At 45.8% G+C, this 21635-nt stretch overlaps 1 protein-coding gene across 3 annotated transcripts in view; it reads right to left on the bottom strand.

The window, feature by feature from the left end:
• Positions 1-21635, bottom strand: part of LOC138581094 (calcium-binding protein 5-like) — a 478774-nt gene that overhangs the window by 50007 nt on the left and 407132 nt on the right. For all 3 annotated transcript variants that reach the window (XM_069652169.1, XM_069652170.1, XM_069652171.1), the window contains exon 4: positions 17997-18140. In XM_069652169.1, the coding sequence (XP_069508270.1) occupies positions 17997-18140 (144 nt within the window). The remainder of the gene's footprint in view (positions 1-17996; positions 18141-21635) is intronic.

Genomic DNA, 21635 nt, shown 5'->3' with positions numbered 1-21635 from the left:
GTCCAGGTTTGCACCAGACACCACACTTTTTCAATGTACCAACACCCAAGAAAAAGGAGACTGCACCACGCATGGACACGCTGCCAGCTCTGCTCTTGTTTGGATCTTGCAACCAGGCCAGACACACTACTTCCGCTGTGGCCCATCCACACCCATGAATTCTCTGGCTTCCCTTCCTCTAGCAGAAGGGATATATTTGACCTGCAAGGATAAACCACAGTCAATGACAAAGGCCTGAGCAGCTGTATTGTAAATCACAGCACCTGACATAGATCTGAAAGGTTGAATGGGTGCCCCTGCACTGACACCATACTCCTTTCACCTTCCGTTCAGGAAATCCATCTACGGGGGGAGCGATTCATCAGGATTTTCCACAGATCCCCAGGGCGTCCTGGGACCCCTTTAGTAATGCGTCCGCTCCATGCGGCTCCAATCTCTCCCCCCTCCCCCCAGGAGGCTATGTTGATTTTATCTGTGGATGGGGTATATTCTGGTTGAAACTAGTGGGGCTATTGTGTTGTAGATTGGGAACTATGGTCAATGGATTTGGAGGGTAGAAAAACCTGGTTGGGTCTGTGGACTATGGTGATTGGGGTGGGGGCTATGGCTACTGGTCGGGTAGGATGCTCTAATTCGGTATGGGTGTTATGGTGGATGTGTCTAAATGAACCTATGAAGAGGTGGTTGGATAGGGCTATGTAACTGGGTCTGGTTGGAGCCACAAAGAGGGCCCCATGCAGAGCTATGGCGATTGTGCTTGGTTGAGACTATGAAGATGGGTCGGTATTGGGCCTGCGTGAGGATCTTTCATCTGGCAAAGTTATTGTATCAAGATGGGCCTTCAAAGAAGAGTCTGAATAGGACTATGGGGATGATGTCTGAATGGCCTTACAAAGCGGGGTCTGGATGGGAGCACAGACAGAGGTCATTTGGATGGGGTTATGAAGAGAGGGTCTGAATGCTGTCCTTACTAGGGATCAACAAAAGACGCGGCCAATCCAAGCCTTAGTATTTAGTTGATGCAGTACAACAGAACCCTGGGGTCCTTCTAGGGCCTCACTAGATTTAGGACTGCAGTCCTTGGTCCTTCCCTGTATTTGCAGTGCAAGGCCGCCTCTCTGCAGATCAAAACCGCCCCTCAGTCTTTGGGATTCTATAGCATCCTAAGCACATCTTTCTTGTCTTTGTGTCTTACTTGGCAGATGTCATGGTTATCAGGATTCAAAAGTATTCCTCCAGGACTCAGCTACCAGGTACCCCCAGTTGGTACCCTTAGGTCGTCCGACAGGGGTCAGACATCAGGCTCTGCACAACTCGTTTGACCCCAAAGTACTGGCAGCTTACCCTTTTTGGCTGGGCTGGGCATAAACCTTTTTCTATAGGCTAAGTCTATTTTATCTTTGGTTTACTTCTGATACCCTCATCCTCCACTGCAGGGGTATGTTCCTGCCCAGATCTTCCAGGGCTGCCACTCTCCTTTCAGCAGTTGATCCCCTCTCCTCCACTTCAAGAGTATGTTCCTGGGCCAGGTCTTAAAGGGCTGCAACTCTTATTCCAGCAGTGGTTCCCGTCTTCACCAGCTCCTTACTTCTTTCAATGTGTGCTTAAAGCAAATCTGTGCCACTGGCTTTTGCTCTCCTACATCTACTTTCTTTCTCACATCGATGCTCTCCCTTTGTTTCCTTCAGATTCACCATCTCCTCTCTTTCCTCTCCTCTATTCCTCTTAACTCCCTCTCCCTTCAAGCTTTTTTATTTTCTTTTCCACCTCCCCCTCACTCTGCTCCAACCTCTGCCTCTGCTCTTTCCTCCCCTTCTCTCCCTTGTTCCGCTCTCCTGTGCCTTGACTCCTCAACTGGCTTCATGCATTCAACCTGTCTCCTAACTCCACAATTCTCTGCTGACTAAAACCCTTTTATATTCTAAAGGGGCGTGTAATTGAGACATGTTGCGTATGTTACTGGCAGGTTTGGTAATTGGTGCAGGTTGGGTTTAAACCTTTCCCGGTGCTTCTGCTTCCATGACGGGTAGCAGTTTGACTGTCACAGTGACACGATGGTCACTGTGTCACTGTTCTAGGAATGGACCACGCTAGCGCCATCACATCTTTCTGTATTCGCACAGCGCCCTTCTAGTTTATTTCCAACATGGCGCCTGCTGGTCGGGATTTGTTGTAGTGCGATCCTCCAGTTTCCCCTGCTGGGTAAGACGCTAGTTTTCCTCTGTCTCTTCCTCTTTGCATCCTGATCTTCTGACCCTTCTTTTTCTGCCGCGCTCTGCCCGCCTTGCCTATTTTTCCATCACCCTGCCTGCTACTCCCTCCTGACTCCTCTCTCGCTCTTGCCGCTGCCTCTTGTTATCATTTTGGAACATATTCTGGAGCTGCCGTAACAGCTTCTGATATTCTTGACATTACTGAGAACACCCAGGTTTTATTCTGCCTTAGTGGCTTTTTCCCTCTTCATTGAGGCGCTGCCCTATTTGTCCGCCTCTGTGTTATCCCTGTACACTAGGGATACACCGTGGCAGCAAGTCAGGACTGGCCTTACCTCTACCAGGAGCGTTTGAGAGATAAGAAGAAAGTCGAGACTGACCTAACATATCGACGGACCCCACCTAAAGGAAACGCTACCAGACATGAAGGTGAGATTGACAAACAGATGTTGCAAAATGGACATCCACCATTTTGGACCCCACCCCCAGGATCCCACACTCCTCATTCCATAGTCCCCAACGTGTGACCTTGTCACAAACGGTATATGAAGAGGTGGCCTGAAGGGGGCTAAGAGAGGGTTTGTAAGTGGCAATAAAAAGTCAAGGTGGATGGGGCTATGGAGAGTGAGTCTGGGTAGGGGCAGCAAAGTGGGTGGTTAGTGACGTGGAGGGCTAGAGGGGGCTATGGAGAGTGTGTCTAGGGTGGGGATATAAAGATTCAACCTGGTGGGTGCAGTGCAGAAGGGAAATGGATGGGCCAATGAAGTGGGGAGACTGTAGAGGGCAATGACCTTGGGACCTGGAAGAGGGTAGTGGAGCAGGGTTCTGGAAGGAGGTAATGAAGCAGAAGTCTGAAAGACGGAAATAAAGAGGAGGTATGTAAAGGTTGAATTCAGAGGTTATTTGATGGGGATCTGGCTCTTGGGGATGCCGAGAGGGAATCTGGAAAGGAACAATGAAGCAGGGGTGGGTAAGGGGGCAGTGAAGAATGGGTCTAGAAAGTGGCAATGATCCATTAAAGAGTGGTCTGGAGGGAAAAAAGAAGAACTGGTTCTTTTGGAACCATTTAATAGAGGGTCCAAACAGATTAATAAAGGGGACAATAAGGATGTAGTATTTAGTGGTGATGAAGAGGTATCCCTGGTATATGATGCTGGTATGTGGAATTATGTGGTTATACCTCACATGAGCCTGTGCCAATCAACCGACTATCTAGCGCATGAGTGCATGGCATTACTTTCATATGATTTGAGACATTTGCTGGGATTTTATGGCATATGTTGTAAGTACTTAGTATGATTTAGTACACGCGCATGTATTGGCAACAGCTAACAAGGCAGAAAGCAATCTCCGAATAGTCATGAATCATGCAAGCATCATATGTGAGACAGACGTGGAGTATTCCTACACCTCTCTTAAATATGGCTTTTAGGACAAATCAAAGCAATTTCTTAAGTGCCAAGAATGTTCATCAAAGTTATCTGATATGTAGTCAGAGGTTTGTGTACTAAATTAAGCTCCAAGGTCTCTTGGTAAGATTCACAAAGGTCCAAAGCAAAGCTCTTTCAGCTGTGGTCCATGCCGGATGTTGATCCTTTCCTGATGTTTTAAGAAACAAAACCAATGGTGCTCAGTGACCCAAATCAAGCCTAAAGAATTGCTAGTAAAATGTCTCTCACAAACGTTTTATTTCCATCCATAGCAAATTCTCAGTCTATGTACTGTAGCCAGCGTTGAGCTTAGAGGCATCTTCCTGGGTCTCTCATCCTGACTGGAGCTGATTGACTGTTTCTGTAGCTGGTTTTGTATTTGAGTTAACTTTTAATCCTATTGCAGAGCCACCATGAAAGAGGAGGCAACCCTAGGGTTTTAACAGGATTCTTGCCAGGCCTCAACTCAACTCAACATCTCTGCCTAGATGTTCCAACACAAGCTTTTTTCCTAAATAACTTCTTTTTGTTCCTTCCTTCTCTCAGCCATCATGTTCCACCTGCATGTCCTCTAAACTTCGACACAAGGGTGCTCCTCCATCCATCCTAGGCATACACTTGGTGCCTTCAGGTGCACTACCTTTCCTTCCCTCTACTGCTCTATCAATGTAAGGTCTGCCTCCTTAACACTAATCCTCACCTCTCTACACCACCTCCTTCTCTACTCCTTTGGTATTCCCCCACATCTCCTCTTCACTTATCTCTTCAATGCTCTCACTCACCACCTTGATGGTTCTCTAATGTCCTTTTTGTCCCCTCACATTGTTTACCCTTCGTCCTTGAAAATAGTAGAAATGCTGCACTATTTAGCCTCGGGCCCCTTGTTTTTGCAAATAGTATAAATTCAGCACTATTTATCCTTCATCCTGGCAAATAGTACACATTTTGCGCTATTTACCCATTGTCCTTGCAATAGTATAAAGTCTGTACTATTTACCCTTCGTCCTATCAAAAAGTATGTATTTTGCCCTATTTACCCTTTGTCCTTGAAAATAGTAGAACTTCTGCACTATTTACACTTTGTCCTTGCAAGTAGTAGAAACTCTGCACTATTGACCCTTTGTCCTGGTAAATATTACACATTTTGCACTATTTACCCTATATCCTTGAAAATAGTAGAAATTCTGCACTATTTAGCCTTCGGCCTCTCGTCCTTGCAAATAGTATAAATTCTGCACTATTTACCGTTCGTCCAGGCAAATAGTACACATTTTACGCTATTTACCCTTCACCCTTGCAATTCGTGTACATTCTGAACTATTTACCCTTCGTCCTGGCAAATAGTACACATTTTGCACTATTTACCTGTTGTCTTTTGAAAATAGTAGAACTTCTACACTATTTAGCCTTTGGCCCTTTGTCCTTGCAAATAGTATACATTCGTCTCTATTTACCCTTCATCTGGAAAAATAGTACACATTTTGTGCTTTTTACCCTTCATCTTTGTAAATAGTAGCACTTCTGCACTATTTACCCTTCAACCTTGCGAATAGACGTTACCTTTTTATACAAAAGTACAAGGCAGTAACCTTAGCAATGACCCAAACCTCTAACAAAACCCTACATAATGACCCAAATCTCTAATAAAACCTCTAATAAAACCCTACAATCCCCCTAAATCCATTCCTAACCCTTACCTCAACTTAATTACAACCCTTATTCTACCCTAAACCCTTACTTAACACTAACCATTCTGCATGCTAAAACATTTTATAATACAATACAAAAAACAAAATAAATAGAAAATGAACAGTGAACCTAATTCCAACACCAGCTTGTGGCAACTTCCATAGCCCTTGCCTAAACCCTTGCTCTAATACTTGCCTTAGCCTTATCATAACTGCAAATCTAACACCTACCCTAATGCTTACTCAACCCTAACCCCTAGATTTATCCTAACCACATATCCTACGGCAACATCACCAGCCCTCTTCAACTTCAATATTACTTTCTTTAACACTTATCCAACCCATTACTCTATTAGCCCTAGCCTTACGAAAACCCCTACCCTAGCACCCTGGTACGTAATCTAGCCTCCTCATTAAACAACCCTCAACATCACCAGCCGTATCACCAGCCTTCTCACAACCCTCCTGACCCTGACCCTTACTCTAATTCTAACCACAATCTTTACTCTAACCCAAACCCCTATCCTTGCCTTACCCCTATCCTAACCTTGAATCAGGAAATTACAAGCCCACAAAGTCTTACACTTAACCCAGCAGCACTGCATTTCTTACTACTTTTCAGCTGTATTTTGGGGTTAATTTCAAGTTTGCCGGTACCTCGCCGGTAAATCCGGCAGGATACTGGCAAACTGCCCCTACCGTTTCCACTGCCTGATATTCCGGTATTATTGGGATATTCTAGGTGGCAGAAATGCCAGTAAATCCCCATTCCATGGAGTCCTAGAGGATTCCATGGAGGTAATTCTAGCATTTATTTGCCGTTAGAGACCTGATTTACCAACAGGTCAGCCTGGTGTGGTGATGAGTCAATGACCCCACTGGCAGACTTGTGTTTCCATAGTCTGAAAAAATTGCTGGTGCCAGAATTACCGACAATTTCACCTGCAATTTTTCCAGTAATGACCCCTTTTGACTACATTTTGCTTGGTGACCTTTTCAATGCAGAGGTATTTTCACTTCAATTTATTCACCAGCAACATTCGCACTGGATACTGAATCCGTCAGCTTTTTACACGAGCATAAACTAGGCAGATTCCATAGGCATCCTTTGTAAATGCTCCCTACCATGCATACCTTTGCACTGTAAAATGCAAAGGGGCAGGGTAAAGGCAGTCTGCCAGAATTTTGCAACTCCCCTTTGCGCATTGTAATGCAAATGACAAACATTTCCCAAGATGACCAGTTTGCCCCTAAGTTCACACAGACCAGGTGCTCTCTGTCAATTTACGCTAGAAGGACATTAACCCAGTAGTTATTTCTTTCTTTCAGATGTATCTGGATCTTCAGGCTTGTGCTTTTATGTATTGTTGAGCCATTTGTTGATATCCCGGTCTTTTCACTAAGTGTCAATCCATGAGCTAACATCCCCTGGTACAAGCTGCCACCACACAATACTGGGACAGGTTGAGTTTTATAATTGAAACTCAAATATATTTAAACAAAAGAAAATTAGAGGTGGTCGCCTTACTTTATGTAGTGGAAGGCAGCACAATTAGATACATAAACTTTGATCATTTGTTTAGACAATAAGAACTGGCGTGTCTGTGACAATCTCACTATGAGGTGGCACGCATATGCAGTCACACCATATCAATAATTATTTGTTAATATTAATTGTCAATACTACAAAATAAGATCTGCACAATACCAAATACCTTAATATTGGCACTTCCACTTATTGGCCAGTGTGTTCAAATACTTATATATCACACAATCAATCTGCAAGTTTAGAACACTTTATTTCACCAGTGTCAAAAACAAGTATTGGTACCAGAGAAAGGTTGTATGGAAAAATGACAAAGCCCAGGTGTCGGTCGGTGGTTATTTTTCCTTTTCTACCATTGAAGCCGAATACAATTCCTACCATTGAGAATTGGAGCTTTTTAATCTACTCATTGGAGTGCTGGAAGTCTTTTCAGCAGGGTGAGCCCTGCAGTCCTGTGAAAAAAATCAAAATTATACAAATATTTGCATCAGTGCCCCCCCCCGACCCCCACACTATGTGAACATGGGGTTGTGGGTTTCTAGCATTTGCATACCATTATAATGCATGCAAAAAATGTGTTTCCCTTTAATTCTGAAGGTTTAGGGGAGAGCAGTGTTATCAGTTTAGAACGCACTGGATATTGGTTCACTCACCAAACATATTTTCATTATATGTATTTTTATCCAAGGATGGGTACCCCTCCTACTTCATTTCTCAAATTGGGCCCCACAGGCATAGAGCCCTTCCTCTACTGTGCAACACCAACAGAGGAGGATGCATTAATATTGGTGTCGTTTTCCATGGAAGTGGAATTGGAATGGCTAAACTCCCTTTCACCCCCCATTCACTTTTTGAATATTTATAGCTTTCACAGGCTGCAAATTATCAAACAATTTTCTATTTGTGCTATGAAGTGTTGTCATGAATTTACAGCCCAAAGTGTGTTGGGATGCAAGTACAGCATCCCAGCCACGCATAAAGGTTCAGGCTGAAATAAACCATATTAGCACATATCACTGTGTGAGCAGAGTGAGTTTGGTGGAGGCAGAAGACACATGTATTGTTTCTAGTTAGGTTTGACACATGTTACCCACATATAGCAAAACGGATGAAGCAACAAATGTATTAATGTTGCGGTTGCAGAGGTTATAGATAGGGTAGTGTAGTATATGCCCTGTGCTTTGAAGTAATACACAAAGTTACATTTTCAGTCAGATGTCAGACGAGAGCCGGAATTGGTGGAAGATACAGTCAGAAAGGTACTGTGGTAGGAGAGAGGTCAGCATGTTATGTGGCAGAAGTGTCACCATATTGGAAGACAAGCCCTAAGACACAATGGACAGAATAGAACATAGGCCTCAATGTGGAGCAGCAGTTCTGTTTAGCACTTCTGCAGGACAGAAGCTGAGGTCAGAGGCACCCATTATGCAGAGATAAGCACTAATTGTATCCATAGACAATAGGCCTTCGCATTATGCCAGACACTGCAGCGCACACACAAGTTACATGCCTGAACTTGTACTAAATTTATTGGCATCACCTCTGCTCTTCCTATCCAAAATCCCGGAATGCTCCCTCCTTATCTCCTTCCAACCCCAGATGCCTGGTAATGACTTGACCCGGCACCACTCTCGAGTCTGAATTTCAGGGATTTGTTTGCTTTGGTTGTGTGTTGTCTGAACGTGGTGGGAACAGAATGTTAGTTGAAAGAAAACCAGGAAGGGATGTGCCCTTTGAAGGATAAATTCATGAGAATGGAGCATGAAGTTTTGTGATGCCAATGGGCCAGGCGAATATTTAGATCACTACTGCCCTCGCTCAAGAGTGGTCATCCCATTAGAATTACACGTAGACACACAACCAAAGCAAACAAATCCCTGAAATTCAAACTCGAGAGTGGTGCCGGGTCAAGTCATTAGCAGGCATCTGGGGTTGGAAGGAGATAAGGGGGGAGCATTCTGTGATTTGGGATAGGATGAGCAGAGGTGATGCCAATAAATTTAGTACAAGTTCAGGCATGTGACTTGTGTGTGCGCTTCAGTGTCTGGCATAATGCAAAGGCCTATTGTCTATCAAAACAGAGTTTACTTTGAACACATGTGGATCGGAGGGGTGCACATCACGTGATGATCCCGATTTCTTAGTGTGTCAATAAGTGTAAGGGACCAGTACATACCTTGATTTTCTAGTCTAAATGTACCGGACCATGTGTCTAGGGGAATGGGTTTAGATAAGGTGTGGCCAATCGGTCAAGAGACTATAGGGGGGTATTAGCATGTTCTATAAGTGGTAGTCAATGAGGGTGGTGGCATAACATTATAATCTACATATTCAGATGTTGTGGTTTTCCACTATATGACCTGTACATTCTTAAGATGCAACAAGCTCTGTGTCAGTTCGGTTCTACAGAACCATCTGAGACCTTTTTGCATGTAACAAACCTTGTTTTCCCTTGCAAAGAGTGATTATTTGGCCTTAGATTATTTTTACTGTTCGGTTTTTGGATTGCTGTTTCTCTTTACAAATTGGTGACCCCGACATGATCTTTGAGGTCAGAGGTGCCCCGGCCGCATGCATCCTGTGGTGCGGTGTCCATCTCCAGTGACCAATCTCCCGTGCACGATCTGAAGAGGTTCGCAGGTGCAGTGTTGTCAGGAGCGCTGGGCGCTGCTCCCAGATTGTGCAGGCCATTGACAGGACCCTGTATCGGAAGAGCTTGGGAGAACACATAGATGTAAGTGCACCTTTATGGGGCAAAACAACAAGAGGAAAGTGTGTGTAGAATGAGTTAATTGTGAGTGTGTGGGTTGTAAAAGACCACGTGGCAGTATATCATTTTTATATATAGAGGTGGCCAGAGGGATCTCCTCTGCCGAGAGAAAAGGGGACATCATGATAATATAAATTGAGGAAAAGAGAAGAGAGAGGAAATGTGATCTACTCCAGTGCGTAGGAAAGGCAGCACTGCACTGAAAATATAGGTGAGGTCCAATACATGGACCTGGGATCCCTTCACTCGGCATAAGGGAGTTTGAGGAGGTAACTTCCCACTTCCCAAAGCAAGGGGATAGAGGAAGGGTCTAAACCATTGTGCAAATAAGTGTGATTTGGTGCGCAGGTCATTATGTGGCGGGCCTGGGATCCCTTCGCCCGGCATAAGGGGGCGTAAGGAGGTAAATTCCCTCATCTTGAAGAGAAGACTGAAGTAGGGTCTAAACCATTATGTATTTATTTGTGTTTTATTGACTTGTGGTTTAAGATGTTTTTTGGAATTGTTATAGTGCAGAGTGGTGGTTGTTGAAGTGTGTTGTGTGGGATAAAGAGAACGGGGGTCAGGGGTACCAGAAGTGCAGGCAGTTGTGCGAGGGCAGGGTAGATTGGCACAGCTGGATTGGTGTGTAGGAAAAAAACTGATTATTACGAGTGTATGATTAAACGTAACTGTGAGTTCCCTTGCCCCACTCGAATACATGTGTAGAGTGCTCCCGCTGTACCGGGAGAAAATTATGAAATGTCATAGGGAGTGGGTTGCTGATATGAGAGGAGGGATGTACAAGCCTTGGCCGTAAAAGCAATGAATGCTAAAGATGTTATGGGCAACATGTATACTTATTTAGCTACCAAATATAAGGGGAAGACATTGAAGAATAGGATGGGCATTCTTGAGCTTTGTGCAATGGATGAGGATTTGGAAGATGTCCCTGAGGACCCTAAAAGGGAAAAAATTGTAATACAAGCGCCCTGTATCACCCGTACACCCAGTGAGCCCCCTGCATCTTGTGATACACCTACTACCCCACAACCCTGCTACCCACAGGGGTGTTACCACATGCAAGCAGCCGCAGGTTACTCTAGTCCTGAGTATGTGCCCCACGCAGCCCCACGACAGAGAGCACCTGGATCTTATAAAAACATCCCACAGCATAGAATGCCATCCGCAACCCAATAGTTATGGAGACAGAGAATAGGGCATGGAGAGATTTAGAAACAGTAATTCGAAGGATAGAGGAAGAGCTTGCACAAGTAAAGTTAGATCGGGAAGAAAAGTGCCAATAGGCACTGATGAATGGCAAGCAGGTGCTATGTTATTGAGGATCGATAGTACTGCGACATACACATTGTAACGAAAGATGATGGCCGCAATGATGAAGAGTATCAAGAGGCACTCCCACGAGCAGGCAGTTTAGATTATGAGTCCATTAGATCAGATGTTGATGCAGGAGTGGCAGAGGAGGAGGAATGGGGAACGGATGAGGAGCAGGGAGATGAGACACCGCCCAGGGTGACACAGAGATTAGAGAGTTTGTGGGGTCCAAAACTGAGAGCGCAACCAGGCTGCATGGCCGTGGTGAAAGGAAGTGAGGTGGGAGGAACTTACCGGCTAAGCAGGTGGGAACACAGATTCCATTGTTACAGAAGGGTCCTGTCAGGGCAAAGTAGAAACAATTTGATAAAGTCCCTGTCATCACTCACAGCAGGAGCAGGCACGTGGATATATGCACTTGGAAAACAGACTGCAGGCATTACACTAATGGTAGGAGACATGAAATGATTGTTGCATTTTTAGGGGATCAAGAGGATGATATTTGGAACAAGGTAGATATCCAGGGGTACGGATAGTTGATGGCAATCATGATGGGGCACATTTTCAAGATTGTCAGGCTAGAGTGTGGGCCGCCTTAAGGGCTGCATATCCCAACACACTGGATATACATTCAATTATGGCACGCGCTATGCAAGAAGATGAAGACCCAGCACAATACATACTCCAGATACAAGAGATGTGGAGGGCAGAGACAGGGAACCATGGGATACGACTATAGCAATATTCTATCACATGTTAAAGCAAGGTCTTGACTTCCAAAAGTGGTGCATAAAGATTTGGATAAGGTAGTGAGGATTGAGGGTAAGAGATGTGCAGAGGTTCAGGCGATTATAGTACATCATTGCAATCAGCGGCAGGTGAATGAGAAGGAAATGGTGGATAACGTGCAGAAGGCTAAAGCGAAGTTAGTACAGAAGAAATTAGAGAAGTTGAGCATAGAAGGAGAAGTGATTACGGGCCTGCCTGTAGTTGAAGTAGAGCAGAGAATGGCACTGGTGGAGATGAGAATGGTACTTGAGTGGACAGAAGGGTATCAAGGCTGTCCAGAGAGCCAGGGTTATTAGGGAGGGTATCAGGGAGGTTACCAGAAAAGTTTTCCAAGAGGTAGAGTAGGATTTCAGGGAGGATGAGGAGGCAAAGGAGGAGGATTTGGAGGGATGGAGCATAGATTTGGAAGACCACGACCATGTTGGTCATGGGTGAGACTGGGCCATTTTGCACAAGAGTGTATGAGCAGGCAAGCATATATGAATGATCCCCACACCTATCCCAGTTACGTATCAACAGCAGTATGGAATGGTGCCTCCAAGCGTGGGACAACAGCCCCAGTACCAGCATGCTACAGTTGATAAATCCTTATACCATGATGAAAGATATAGATTTGTCTGTTTTTTCTATTCCTCAGCATTTTCAACACTGCAAGCATTGTGTAATATATATGTTATGCTGTGTATGTTGTTTTCTCTGTGAAGTTTTGATATTGTTTCTTTGTGGTTATTTTACATTGTGGCAGGCATATAAAGTTGAGTATGGCGATGGAAATAAAAATGGCACAAACATAGACACAGATGTATCTTTAGGAATGACACAAACCAGCAGAGAAACTGAGGCCAAGATAGAGTATAATCTGCATATAGGGGTAATATTGGACACCACTGCTGATGTGCACCACTAAGAGTCAGACAACATGTGGTATAATTACATGTGTGAAGTGGGGAGGGAGAGGTTAAACGAGAGCTGCTATGTGTGCTCTTTGGTACCTCATGCCAGGACTACACCCAAGTTGTTTATACCTTAAGAAATGTTGCCTCCAATACCCTATTCTCATTCTGTGAATAATAATGTATCCGCCTATGGGCTCTGCATACAGATGAATGCTATGTTTTCTACAAGAAGTTAAATCTCACTTGGCTTTAAATATAGTCAGAAAGCATTGTTGAGTTAAATTTTCAAACAAAAATGTCAAGGTGTTTTATTTACAACTAGCAAGAGTACCCATTATCCGAATGGATTCTGTAGACAGACATGATAACAATCTCATCAATTGTTAAAAATCAATGATCCTGTAGGTCGCTGTTCCGATTCGCTTATCGTTTGATGTGCTTTGCATCCTTAAGTAAACTGCACTGAGAATGGGTTTGTGTAGCTGGCTGACATACGCCGGAGCAGACGCTGGGGGAGGTGAGAGTTGCTGTGCTGCTGCATACTGGCAACTTCTGTGCTCTCACCCCAACTGCCACTTCACCCTAGCGGGGTGCAGTTTGTTGCGGTGCAAATATCTCAGAAACCATGCATCGTAAGGTCTTGAAACATGGTTTTCGAAGTCCCCTGAGTTTTGTTCCTCGTGTTGGGACCGATCCTTCTACGACCACATTGATGTTTTGCAGATTTCAGGCAACCGTCTCCTGTGTGAAGGTGCTGAAATCCAGGGAAAGGATTGGGGTGTGCAAATGTCATGTAGCCAGTAATGTCCAGAGGTTTCTAACAGGTAACTATGCAAAATGTGGTGCAGATTGTTGAAACAGTGTGGAATTGTATAATAAAAAACTCTTTGCCAAGCCACAAACCCTCTCTTTTCCGCAAGCGTTCTTGCAGGGTTCGGGTGACAGTGGCCCTGAATAGAATTCTGTTCTTTTGGAAAGAAAAGATAATCCATGCCGGAGCGGCAGGTACTCAGCGGCCATCTCAGCCATCTCAGAGTGACCACACGGCTCTCACAACTGGCTGGCCATTTTTGCTGCATAAACTTTGCTTGCCTATTACCTCTAATGCAGAGACGAAAATTTGAATGGGGACGTACCCATGAAGCTTTCATCTGGATGTATCCCCCCCTTTTTTCGTAAAGGATTCTGTCACTACTGCCCTGACGAAGGCGGAATATTTTACTTTTCATGTTAATTTGGTTGTTAACCGCCGAAACGCAATATCTGTGAGGGGTTTGTAGGTTTTTCTTATACTCCAAACCAAGAAACCCCGCTCCTAATCAAGTTCCCCACTGTGTTGGCAACCCTGACCTCTGAAAACTAAGCTACTCCCGAGATGTACCACCATTTCTTTGTTTGCATCTTTTGAATTTATCTCTAGATTTGAATTGGGTTTGACAAAGTGATAATTCAAAACATGAGCTGTATAAGTAATGCTCAGCACAACGATCTGCCCTTAGGATCATGCTAGGACAGGAATTACCCTGTCCCTTTCTAGCTACTATCACTTTGTGTCTTTCCACATCTTTGCTATTTTTTCCATTTCTTCTCCGTTCATTTCCCTTCCTTTCTTTGTCCAGTCCCTTGGCTAAAACCTATATCGTTGTGATTATTGAACATGAATATTTAGTTGTTTTCGTTTTGATTCACAAACCATTTGCAAATAATACTTATTTTGTTCTCTGTATTTATTTACACTATCTATATGCTGGTTGTCTTTACTGTATGTTCTGCTTGAATATCACCATTTAATAGTTGTTCTACGCTTTTATACAACCAAATACAGAATCATTTTAGCATTTTTTTCTGTCTCTCTGGTGTCTTCTTTCCTTTGTCAAAGAAATAGATGTGACACGCACTAATTTATTTTCTGCAAAATGGAGGGTTGGCAAGAAGATGTTACCAAATTGTATTAACACGTTCGCTTTAAAAACCAGTGGCACAGCAATACTCCCTTTTTCATGATTTATAGCCACAAACAAACTTTGACATTTGCTGAAATACAGTGACAGGAGTGGGGTTTCCAAATGTCATGTAGCCTGTAATGTCCGGAGGGTCCTAACAGGTAACTATGCAAAATATGATGCAGATTGGTGAAACGGCATGGAATTGTATAAGGAACGTTTTGCCAAGCCACAAACACATTTTGACTTTTATTAATATAGATGATAGATGAGACCCCTTGCACAAGTAGAAACCACTTTCCCAGTTCTCTCCCACTCGAGAGACTTAGGAGTGTTATGAGCCTAGGGGACTTATATAATTACATTTGACAGTGTTGTAATTCTCACTTTTTATGAATTCTTTAAGGCATGGAGCCAGCAGAAACTCTCACGTTTTCACAGGGAATTCCCAGCCAGCAGGCCTCTGCTGGTCACTTTCTCCTTTTTTTAGGAAAGGTCTGCCTCAGGTTAAACTCGTTCAGATTCACTCATGGACAAGGCCTTGCCATGTCCAGATTTGTCCAAGATCAGCACTCATTCATTTGGAGCAGCTTTTGGATTCAGAGCGACACCCATTTCCTGTGTTTTTCTGTTTTTGTAATTTGAATTATTGCCACGCTTTATCATCAATGAAATCACACTTTTTTATTGGTCAAATCCTTTTATTGGCTTGCTTAATAGTCCAGAGAATAAACACCTCCAATCTTCATAGTCTGATCATAATTCTGACATAAAAAGGCAGGAGGTGAGCAGGGTTGATCTGGAGTGAGCCATCAAAGGCATTGCAGGCCACGCGCCTGTCTTCTAATTATTTGCTCCCTGAGAGTCTTCATTGATTGCTGCTTCTGGTTCAGGGCCATGAGGAAGGCATGGAGGAGATATCATGGGCTTCTCCCCCCTGAAGTGTTTTTAAAGCCTCCCCCATGTGGGTTACTCTTATTGAGGACAGTTCATGAGACCTGTCGAGATCCAGAATCCTCTGTAGGGCAATGCTTGGTGCTTTGAGGATGTGATGCCATAACTGAGCCGATGCACAATTCTGAATAAAGTGTGCTCTTATCTCATCACTTTCAACCTGCAGCCTGCAGTACATGGCCAGCTATCGAAGTCTGGCATGGTAAGCGTCTAACGATTCTGCTAGGCCTTTACAAGCTTGTCAAAGGCGAAACATTTGGCACTCCCTGATGATTAAGGATCTAAAGTAGGCTTATAGGGCATCCTTTGCTTCTCTGCAGGAGACATCCCTTGGCTACAGAGTTTATTAGAAATTGATGGACCTCCTCTCCTGCACAGACCAGCAGCATGGACTTCTTGGCCCTATCTTCATCTCCACATGCCGCTACAAGGAATAATTCTCGGCGCACCACCTATAGGTCCTAACATGGGCCTATAGTGGCAGGGCATCTACGACATCAAACTGCAGCACTGACGTCAAACTTCCTGCCAGCACCCTGGGGTTGTGTATGCCTAGTGTGTAGGACAGACAACTTGGAGGTGTTGCGTATGGGGGACATGCTTCATTCTCTTCATCTAACATGTCACTCTTGGGGACTGGGACGTCAGTTCCGGCGTGTCACAGAATTTAGGGATAATGTGGTGGGAGTGGAGGCTGCACAGGCACCCTTCCCAGAGTCGCTAACCACCCTGCTCTCCCAGGCTAGGAAGAATCATCACAGGAGTAAGCAAAGACCACTTCTACCTTAATTTTTAGTCTTGAAAGTTTTATACATTATTAAATTATGTAACATGTTTTTTATTTATTCATTTATTTCATCGCAGCTGTGAGACTCTGAAGGTGTGGGTTTGTGCATGTGCCAACCTCTTCTCACCGCCTCACCAAGATCAGGAGCTTATGGTGCCTGCTACACCGATCTCCACCGATGCAGCATGTGAAGGATGGAAAGAGAGAAAAAGAGCTGGTCCGCTCTGAGCTGCAACTTCGTGGGATGCAAGCTTTGAAATATAGCAGCCGCTTGGAGCAACAGAAGAAGTCTGTGGGGAGGGCGTGAGGTTCTCCACCCACCCTCATCGCTAGTTGTAGGGGCACTCCTCAGGCGTAGTCCATGCCGGGGACTCACCCAACAGCTAGCATGCAATTATAGAGGCCACACGTCTTGTGTTTTTTTCCGGAGTTCCCCCCCGGTAGCCAGGGCGCCCCTTTTATTTAATCTGGTGACATAACGCAGGATGACCTACGTCACAACATGATGGACTACATGCCTTTGCCATTGCCATCGACTCTGCTGGCTACGGTTGATGGGAGTTGCGGTGCAAAACATGTGGAGAGCCAAAGGTAGCAGATCCGTGGTCTACAGGATTCTTAGGGGTATCTGCTTATTTAAGTTGCCAAGAGGACAGGTACAGATAGTGCACACATGTAGGCTACAGGTGCACCCCTCAAAGTAACCATTGAAAGTGGAGCTGCAATAATTGCATGTAGCAGGTGTTCAGTAGCTTTTATCTGGACGCTCTGGTAGAATCTAGAGCCTAAATTGTTGTGCCAGTCTGAGGTGCTTTAATTAGCACCAGCTATCAACCTATTGTTTTAGTATTGTTTATTGTATTTCCTCATGGGAGCCCATCATTGGTGAAGCTGAATGTGTTCTGGCAGATGTGCGTCTTCCACTCCCACCACATTATCCCCTTCCCAACACTGTGTCTGCCATTATAACCTAAGATACCTCAAAGCAAAGCACATGATTAAGGCTAGTGATGTCACTCTGTTGACATCACCAGACTTTCCACCTCACTTTTATATCCAACCCTTCTGTAAATGACCCTAGAGATCCACAGTGGACGTGGGGAAGTATCTCAGAGTGAGTTAGCAGGAAGAAGTGAGAAGAGAAGTAATCTTAAGACACATTTTTTCCCTCGCTTGTTCCGATTTTTCTCTCTCCTCTATGTCAGAAGGAGGTGGGTAGATCCAAAGCCAAGATGCCTCTTGAGGTGCATGTCACCCGTGTACAAATCTTGTACGATATCATGCCATAACAACATACTGGACCTACCTTGCATGTACAAGGTCAGCTTCCCAGCCCCTTCATCTTACTTTAGCCCATCACATAGCCCCTCATGATGAATGTCCTTCATCCGATATGACGATCTTCGTTTTCCCACACTTATAGACTCAATACATATCACATATGAGTGCATGTGTATCGTTTTTAATGCTGCAACAACATTAAGAAATGGGCTCTGGTGTGGCCTAAGGAGACTATGGGGAGTGTCAATCAAAATGGAAGCTCACGTGATGCTTGCTGCCTCACTTCTGCCAGTTCTTGGCATCCCCACATTTGCTGATTCCTGCGCCCGCTTACACCCAGAAGATGAACGTCCAATCATAGAGCTATGACCAGCCCATCACTCACGGTTCATGTTGATTTGCTGCGACAGTTCAATCAGTTCCATCTCGGTGGGCATGTACCCCATGGTCCTCATCAGATTCCCCAAGTCCTTGCAGGTGATGTAGCCATCCTTGTCCTTGTCAAACTCCTGGAAAGCTTCCTTTAGCTCTATAGGAAGAGCAGTAAACAGAAAGGGGAAAAGACGAAGTCACCAACACCTGAAGAGACTAGAACCCCATAATACACGTTATATTCAGATAATATACAGAGCACCACACTTCCTATATCCCCTCTTATGTTACAGCCGGCATTCGAAAGGCAAAAGCAGAACCCCCATTAAAGATCCTCTCCACCCATGACCCTGCCTTCATACCTTCGAAATATTAGGGTTATTAAGAGAGGAATTCATGAGACAGACACTTATCACACAATACCCTTGAATACAGCAGCTACATTAAAACACGTCAAATATCACCCAGTGAGTAACAGCAAAACAGTTGAAAACTGAGGCCCATGTTCAAATGTTACTTTGCTTCAAACCTCACCACCTTACTTGCTCAGTGGCTTTCTCAATACTTCGCAGCCACTCCTGCCTCACTGAACTCCCTCCACTCACGAGGGGGACATCCCGGCAACACCCAGTCCCCCGCTGTACCCGCTCACTCACCACTCCCCCTCTCTCCCCCTGCAAACCCCCCACTCTCTGGCAAGCCTTTCCCCTACCATCGACCTCACCTGTTGCGTAGTACGCAAAGGTTATGAGCATGCACGAGCCTCGTTATGGCTCGCGCATGCATGTGTGAATAAATGAGGTCCCGAGGTGGCAGTTGCTGCTGGGACCCCATACCAACAAGAAGTGTCCTGCATGTATTTACCTGCCATATGTGTGAATGCATGTGGGGCGGCCTGGGGCACAGCCAAAGGCTAACACTGGCGACGAGGCGGTACCGCGTGTGTGATTGCGACATCTTTTAAAGATGCTCGGAAGTCGGAGGAAGTGTTCCGTCACGCTACGCGGCTACGGACCCGACGCGGAGCCGGCGGCCATCTTAACTTCACCGATCACGACGGTTGCGGCCCGAAAGGGTGCTCGTTTATCGTCTGTGATTGAATTGATGCACATTTTTGGACACCCCATGGCTATTAGGAGTCTAATGGCCGTGGCAACGATTTTCTAAAGGTGCTAGAGGCAACCCAAGCGTGCTGGCTGGCAAACAAGCTATCTATCAGGCAAGGCTACCACAATGAGCTGCTGGATTCCTGTCATCCTGCCCAGAAGAAGAAAAGGTCAGTGGGGACACGTTGTGCTGTAAGGACCCAACCATAGAGGTGACAGCATACTGCATCTCAAGAAGGGAGTGGGAGCACCCGGCAGTTGTGAGGCTGGTAACACAGCGAAGTCGTCCCACAGATCACTGTAATGGGTGAGCAGGACGATGGAGGTGGTGCACCTGCGCCAGTACCACGCAGGCAACAAGGTACTCTGGCGCCCATGCCAGAGTTCGATACATCAGGCCCCCCTTCAAACTTGGACCTAGATGGCTGCTGTGGGTGAAAAAACTTGAAATATTTTTCAGAGCCACAGGAGAGACAGATGACGATGCAAAAGTGGCCACACTGGTGTACTCAGCAGGAACTGAGGTACACAGAATATTTGACTCTTTAAACCTTCAGGTGACCACTTACGATGCTGTCAAATAGGCCCTCCAAAACCACTTCCTCCCCATGGCGAATGTGGATTTCGACAGATTTGTTATGTGTGCGGAGAAGCAGCGGGGCGAAGAGTCCCTAGACCAGTTCTGTGCAAGACTGAGGCACCTGGCGAGCACCTGCAGGTGGGTGAATGAAGAGGAGATGGTGCGGAACCAGTTAATCCAAGGGTGCAGCTCTGGGAAACTGCAGAGACAGGTCCTCCAGGAGCCAGGCCTGACGCTCACACAATTCCTGGACACAGGGCGGGCATATGAACTGGCTGAGAACAGGGGAGCTAGGATGGACGTGGCGGTGCACCCAGGTAGGAGTGAGGAAGCTTTTGCTGTTGGTCGGCCTGCACCAGGGAAGTCACGTTGCGGCCAGAAACGCGCTGAAGGCCCTCCAACCCCCTCTAACCCACAATCCTGCCAGTACTGTTGGTATGATCTGCCTCACGTGGGTGAATGCCTGGCAAAAACGAGAGTTTATGGCAGGTGCAGCACACCCGGACATTATGCAAGGGTGTGTAGAGCGGCTGTTCCGGTGACAACGTTGAGTGGGGCAGCGAGAGTGAGTGGGGGTAACCCAAGAAGATTTTGGAATGTGTCTGCCGTTGAACAGGGAGTGCAGGAACTAGACATTGCTGAGGAGGAGGAGGATGAAGAGGAGGTCTTTTTCACCTCAAACATTGCTACAGGAGCAAAGAGGAGAAGACAACCGACTTGCACGGTGAACATTGGGCATGTACCGACACCTGTTTTGATCGACACAGGTGCGTCGGTCTCTGTCCTGGCAGTAGAACACTACGAAGCCCTCCCAGGCCCTCCCGAACTTGAACCGTCCAAGGCCAGAATATATACTTTTGGGGGATACACAGCTGCCAATCTATGGGGTCTTCGTGGCACCTGTCTCCCATGGGCGTAATACAATCAAGGCATGATTCTTTGTAACCGACGTAAACCCGCACTCTCTTTTAAGCTGCGCTGCCTCCGAGGCCTTAGACATTGTCCATTTTACCATGTCAGTTTACCAAACGGATATTGACCGCCTTCTGAACCGGTTCGAGAGCATATTCCAGGGAGTAGGCAAGCTGAAAGGAGACCCGATTAGACTACACATTGATGGGTCCCTGAGGCCGACAGCCCTAAAGCACAGAAGGATACCGTTCCATCTAAGGGCACAAGTAGAGAAGGAACTCCAATCACTGATTGACATGGATATCATCGAAAGGGTAGAAGGCCCGACACCGTGGGTGTCCGCGATCGTAGTGGCGCCCAAGCCCAAACAGCCTGGAGCAGTCCGCATCTGCGTAGACATGCGGCTACCAAACGCTGCTATTGAGAGGGAAAGATACCTCACGCTGGACGACATCGTGGATGAGCTGCAAGGGGCCAAGTGTTTTCCAAGCTAGATTTAAGATCAGGATATCACCAGCTGGAACTTCACCCAGAGTCACGCTACATAACCACGTTCACCACCCACGAAGGGTTATATCAATTCAAAAGACTGAGCTTTGGAGTCTCGTCAGCGGCAGAGGTGTTCCAGAATGTCATCCGCAGAGCCCTGGCGGGACTAAAAGGAGTCATCAACATGAGAAACGACATCTTGGTCTTCGCGCAGTCGGAGGCCGAACATTTGAAAAGGCTGGACCGTGCACTGGACAGACTCAAAAGTCTAGGCCTAACGCTACACAGGAAGAAGTGCGAGTTCTTCAAGGACCGCATTAAGTTCTTCGGATTTGTTTTCCACGCCGGAGGCGTCTCTCCGGACCCGGAGAAGGTGCGAAACATTCGCGAAGTGGGCCCCCCAGAATCACCATCCGAGATTAGAGCTGGGCATGGTGAACTACTGCGGGAGGTTCATTCGTGATCTGGCGTTGCTATCAGAGCCCCTGCGGGCTTTGACGAGAAACGACGTAACATGGACAACCAAAGAACAAAAGGCATTTACAGACATCAAGAACGCACTGTC

This window comes from Ambystoma mexicanum, chromosome 3p (genome assembly GCF_040938575.1).
Source record: "Ambystoma mexicanum isolate Mex_15411 chromosome 3p, UKY_AmexF1_1, whole genome shotgun sequence".
Classification (NCBI taxonomy): Eukaryota; Metazoa; Chordata; class Amphibia; order Caudata; family Ambystomatidae; genus Ambystoma; species Ambystoma mexicanum.
Note: the sequence above shows the minus strand (reverse complement) of the source record. Positions and strands in the feature narration are given on the sequence as shown.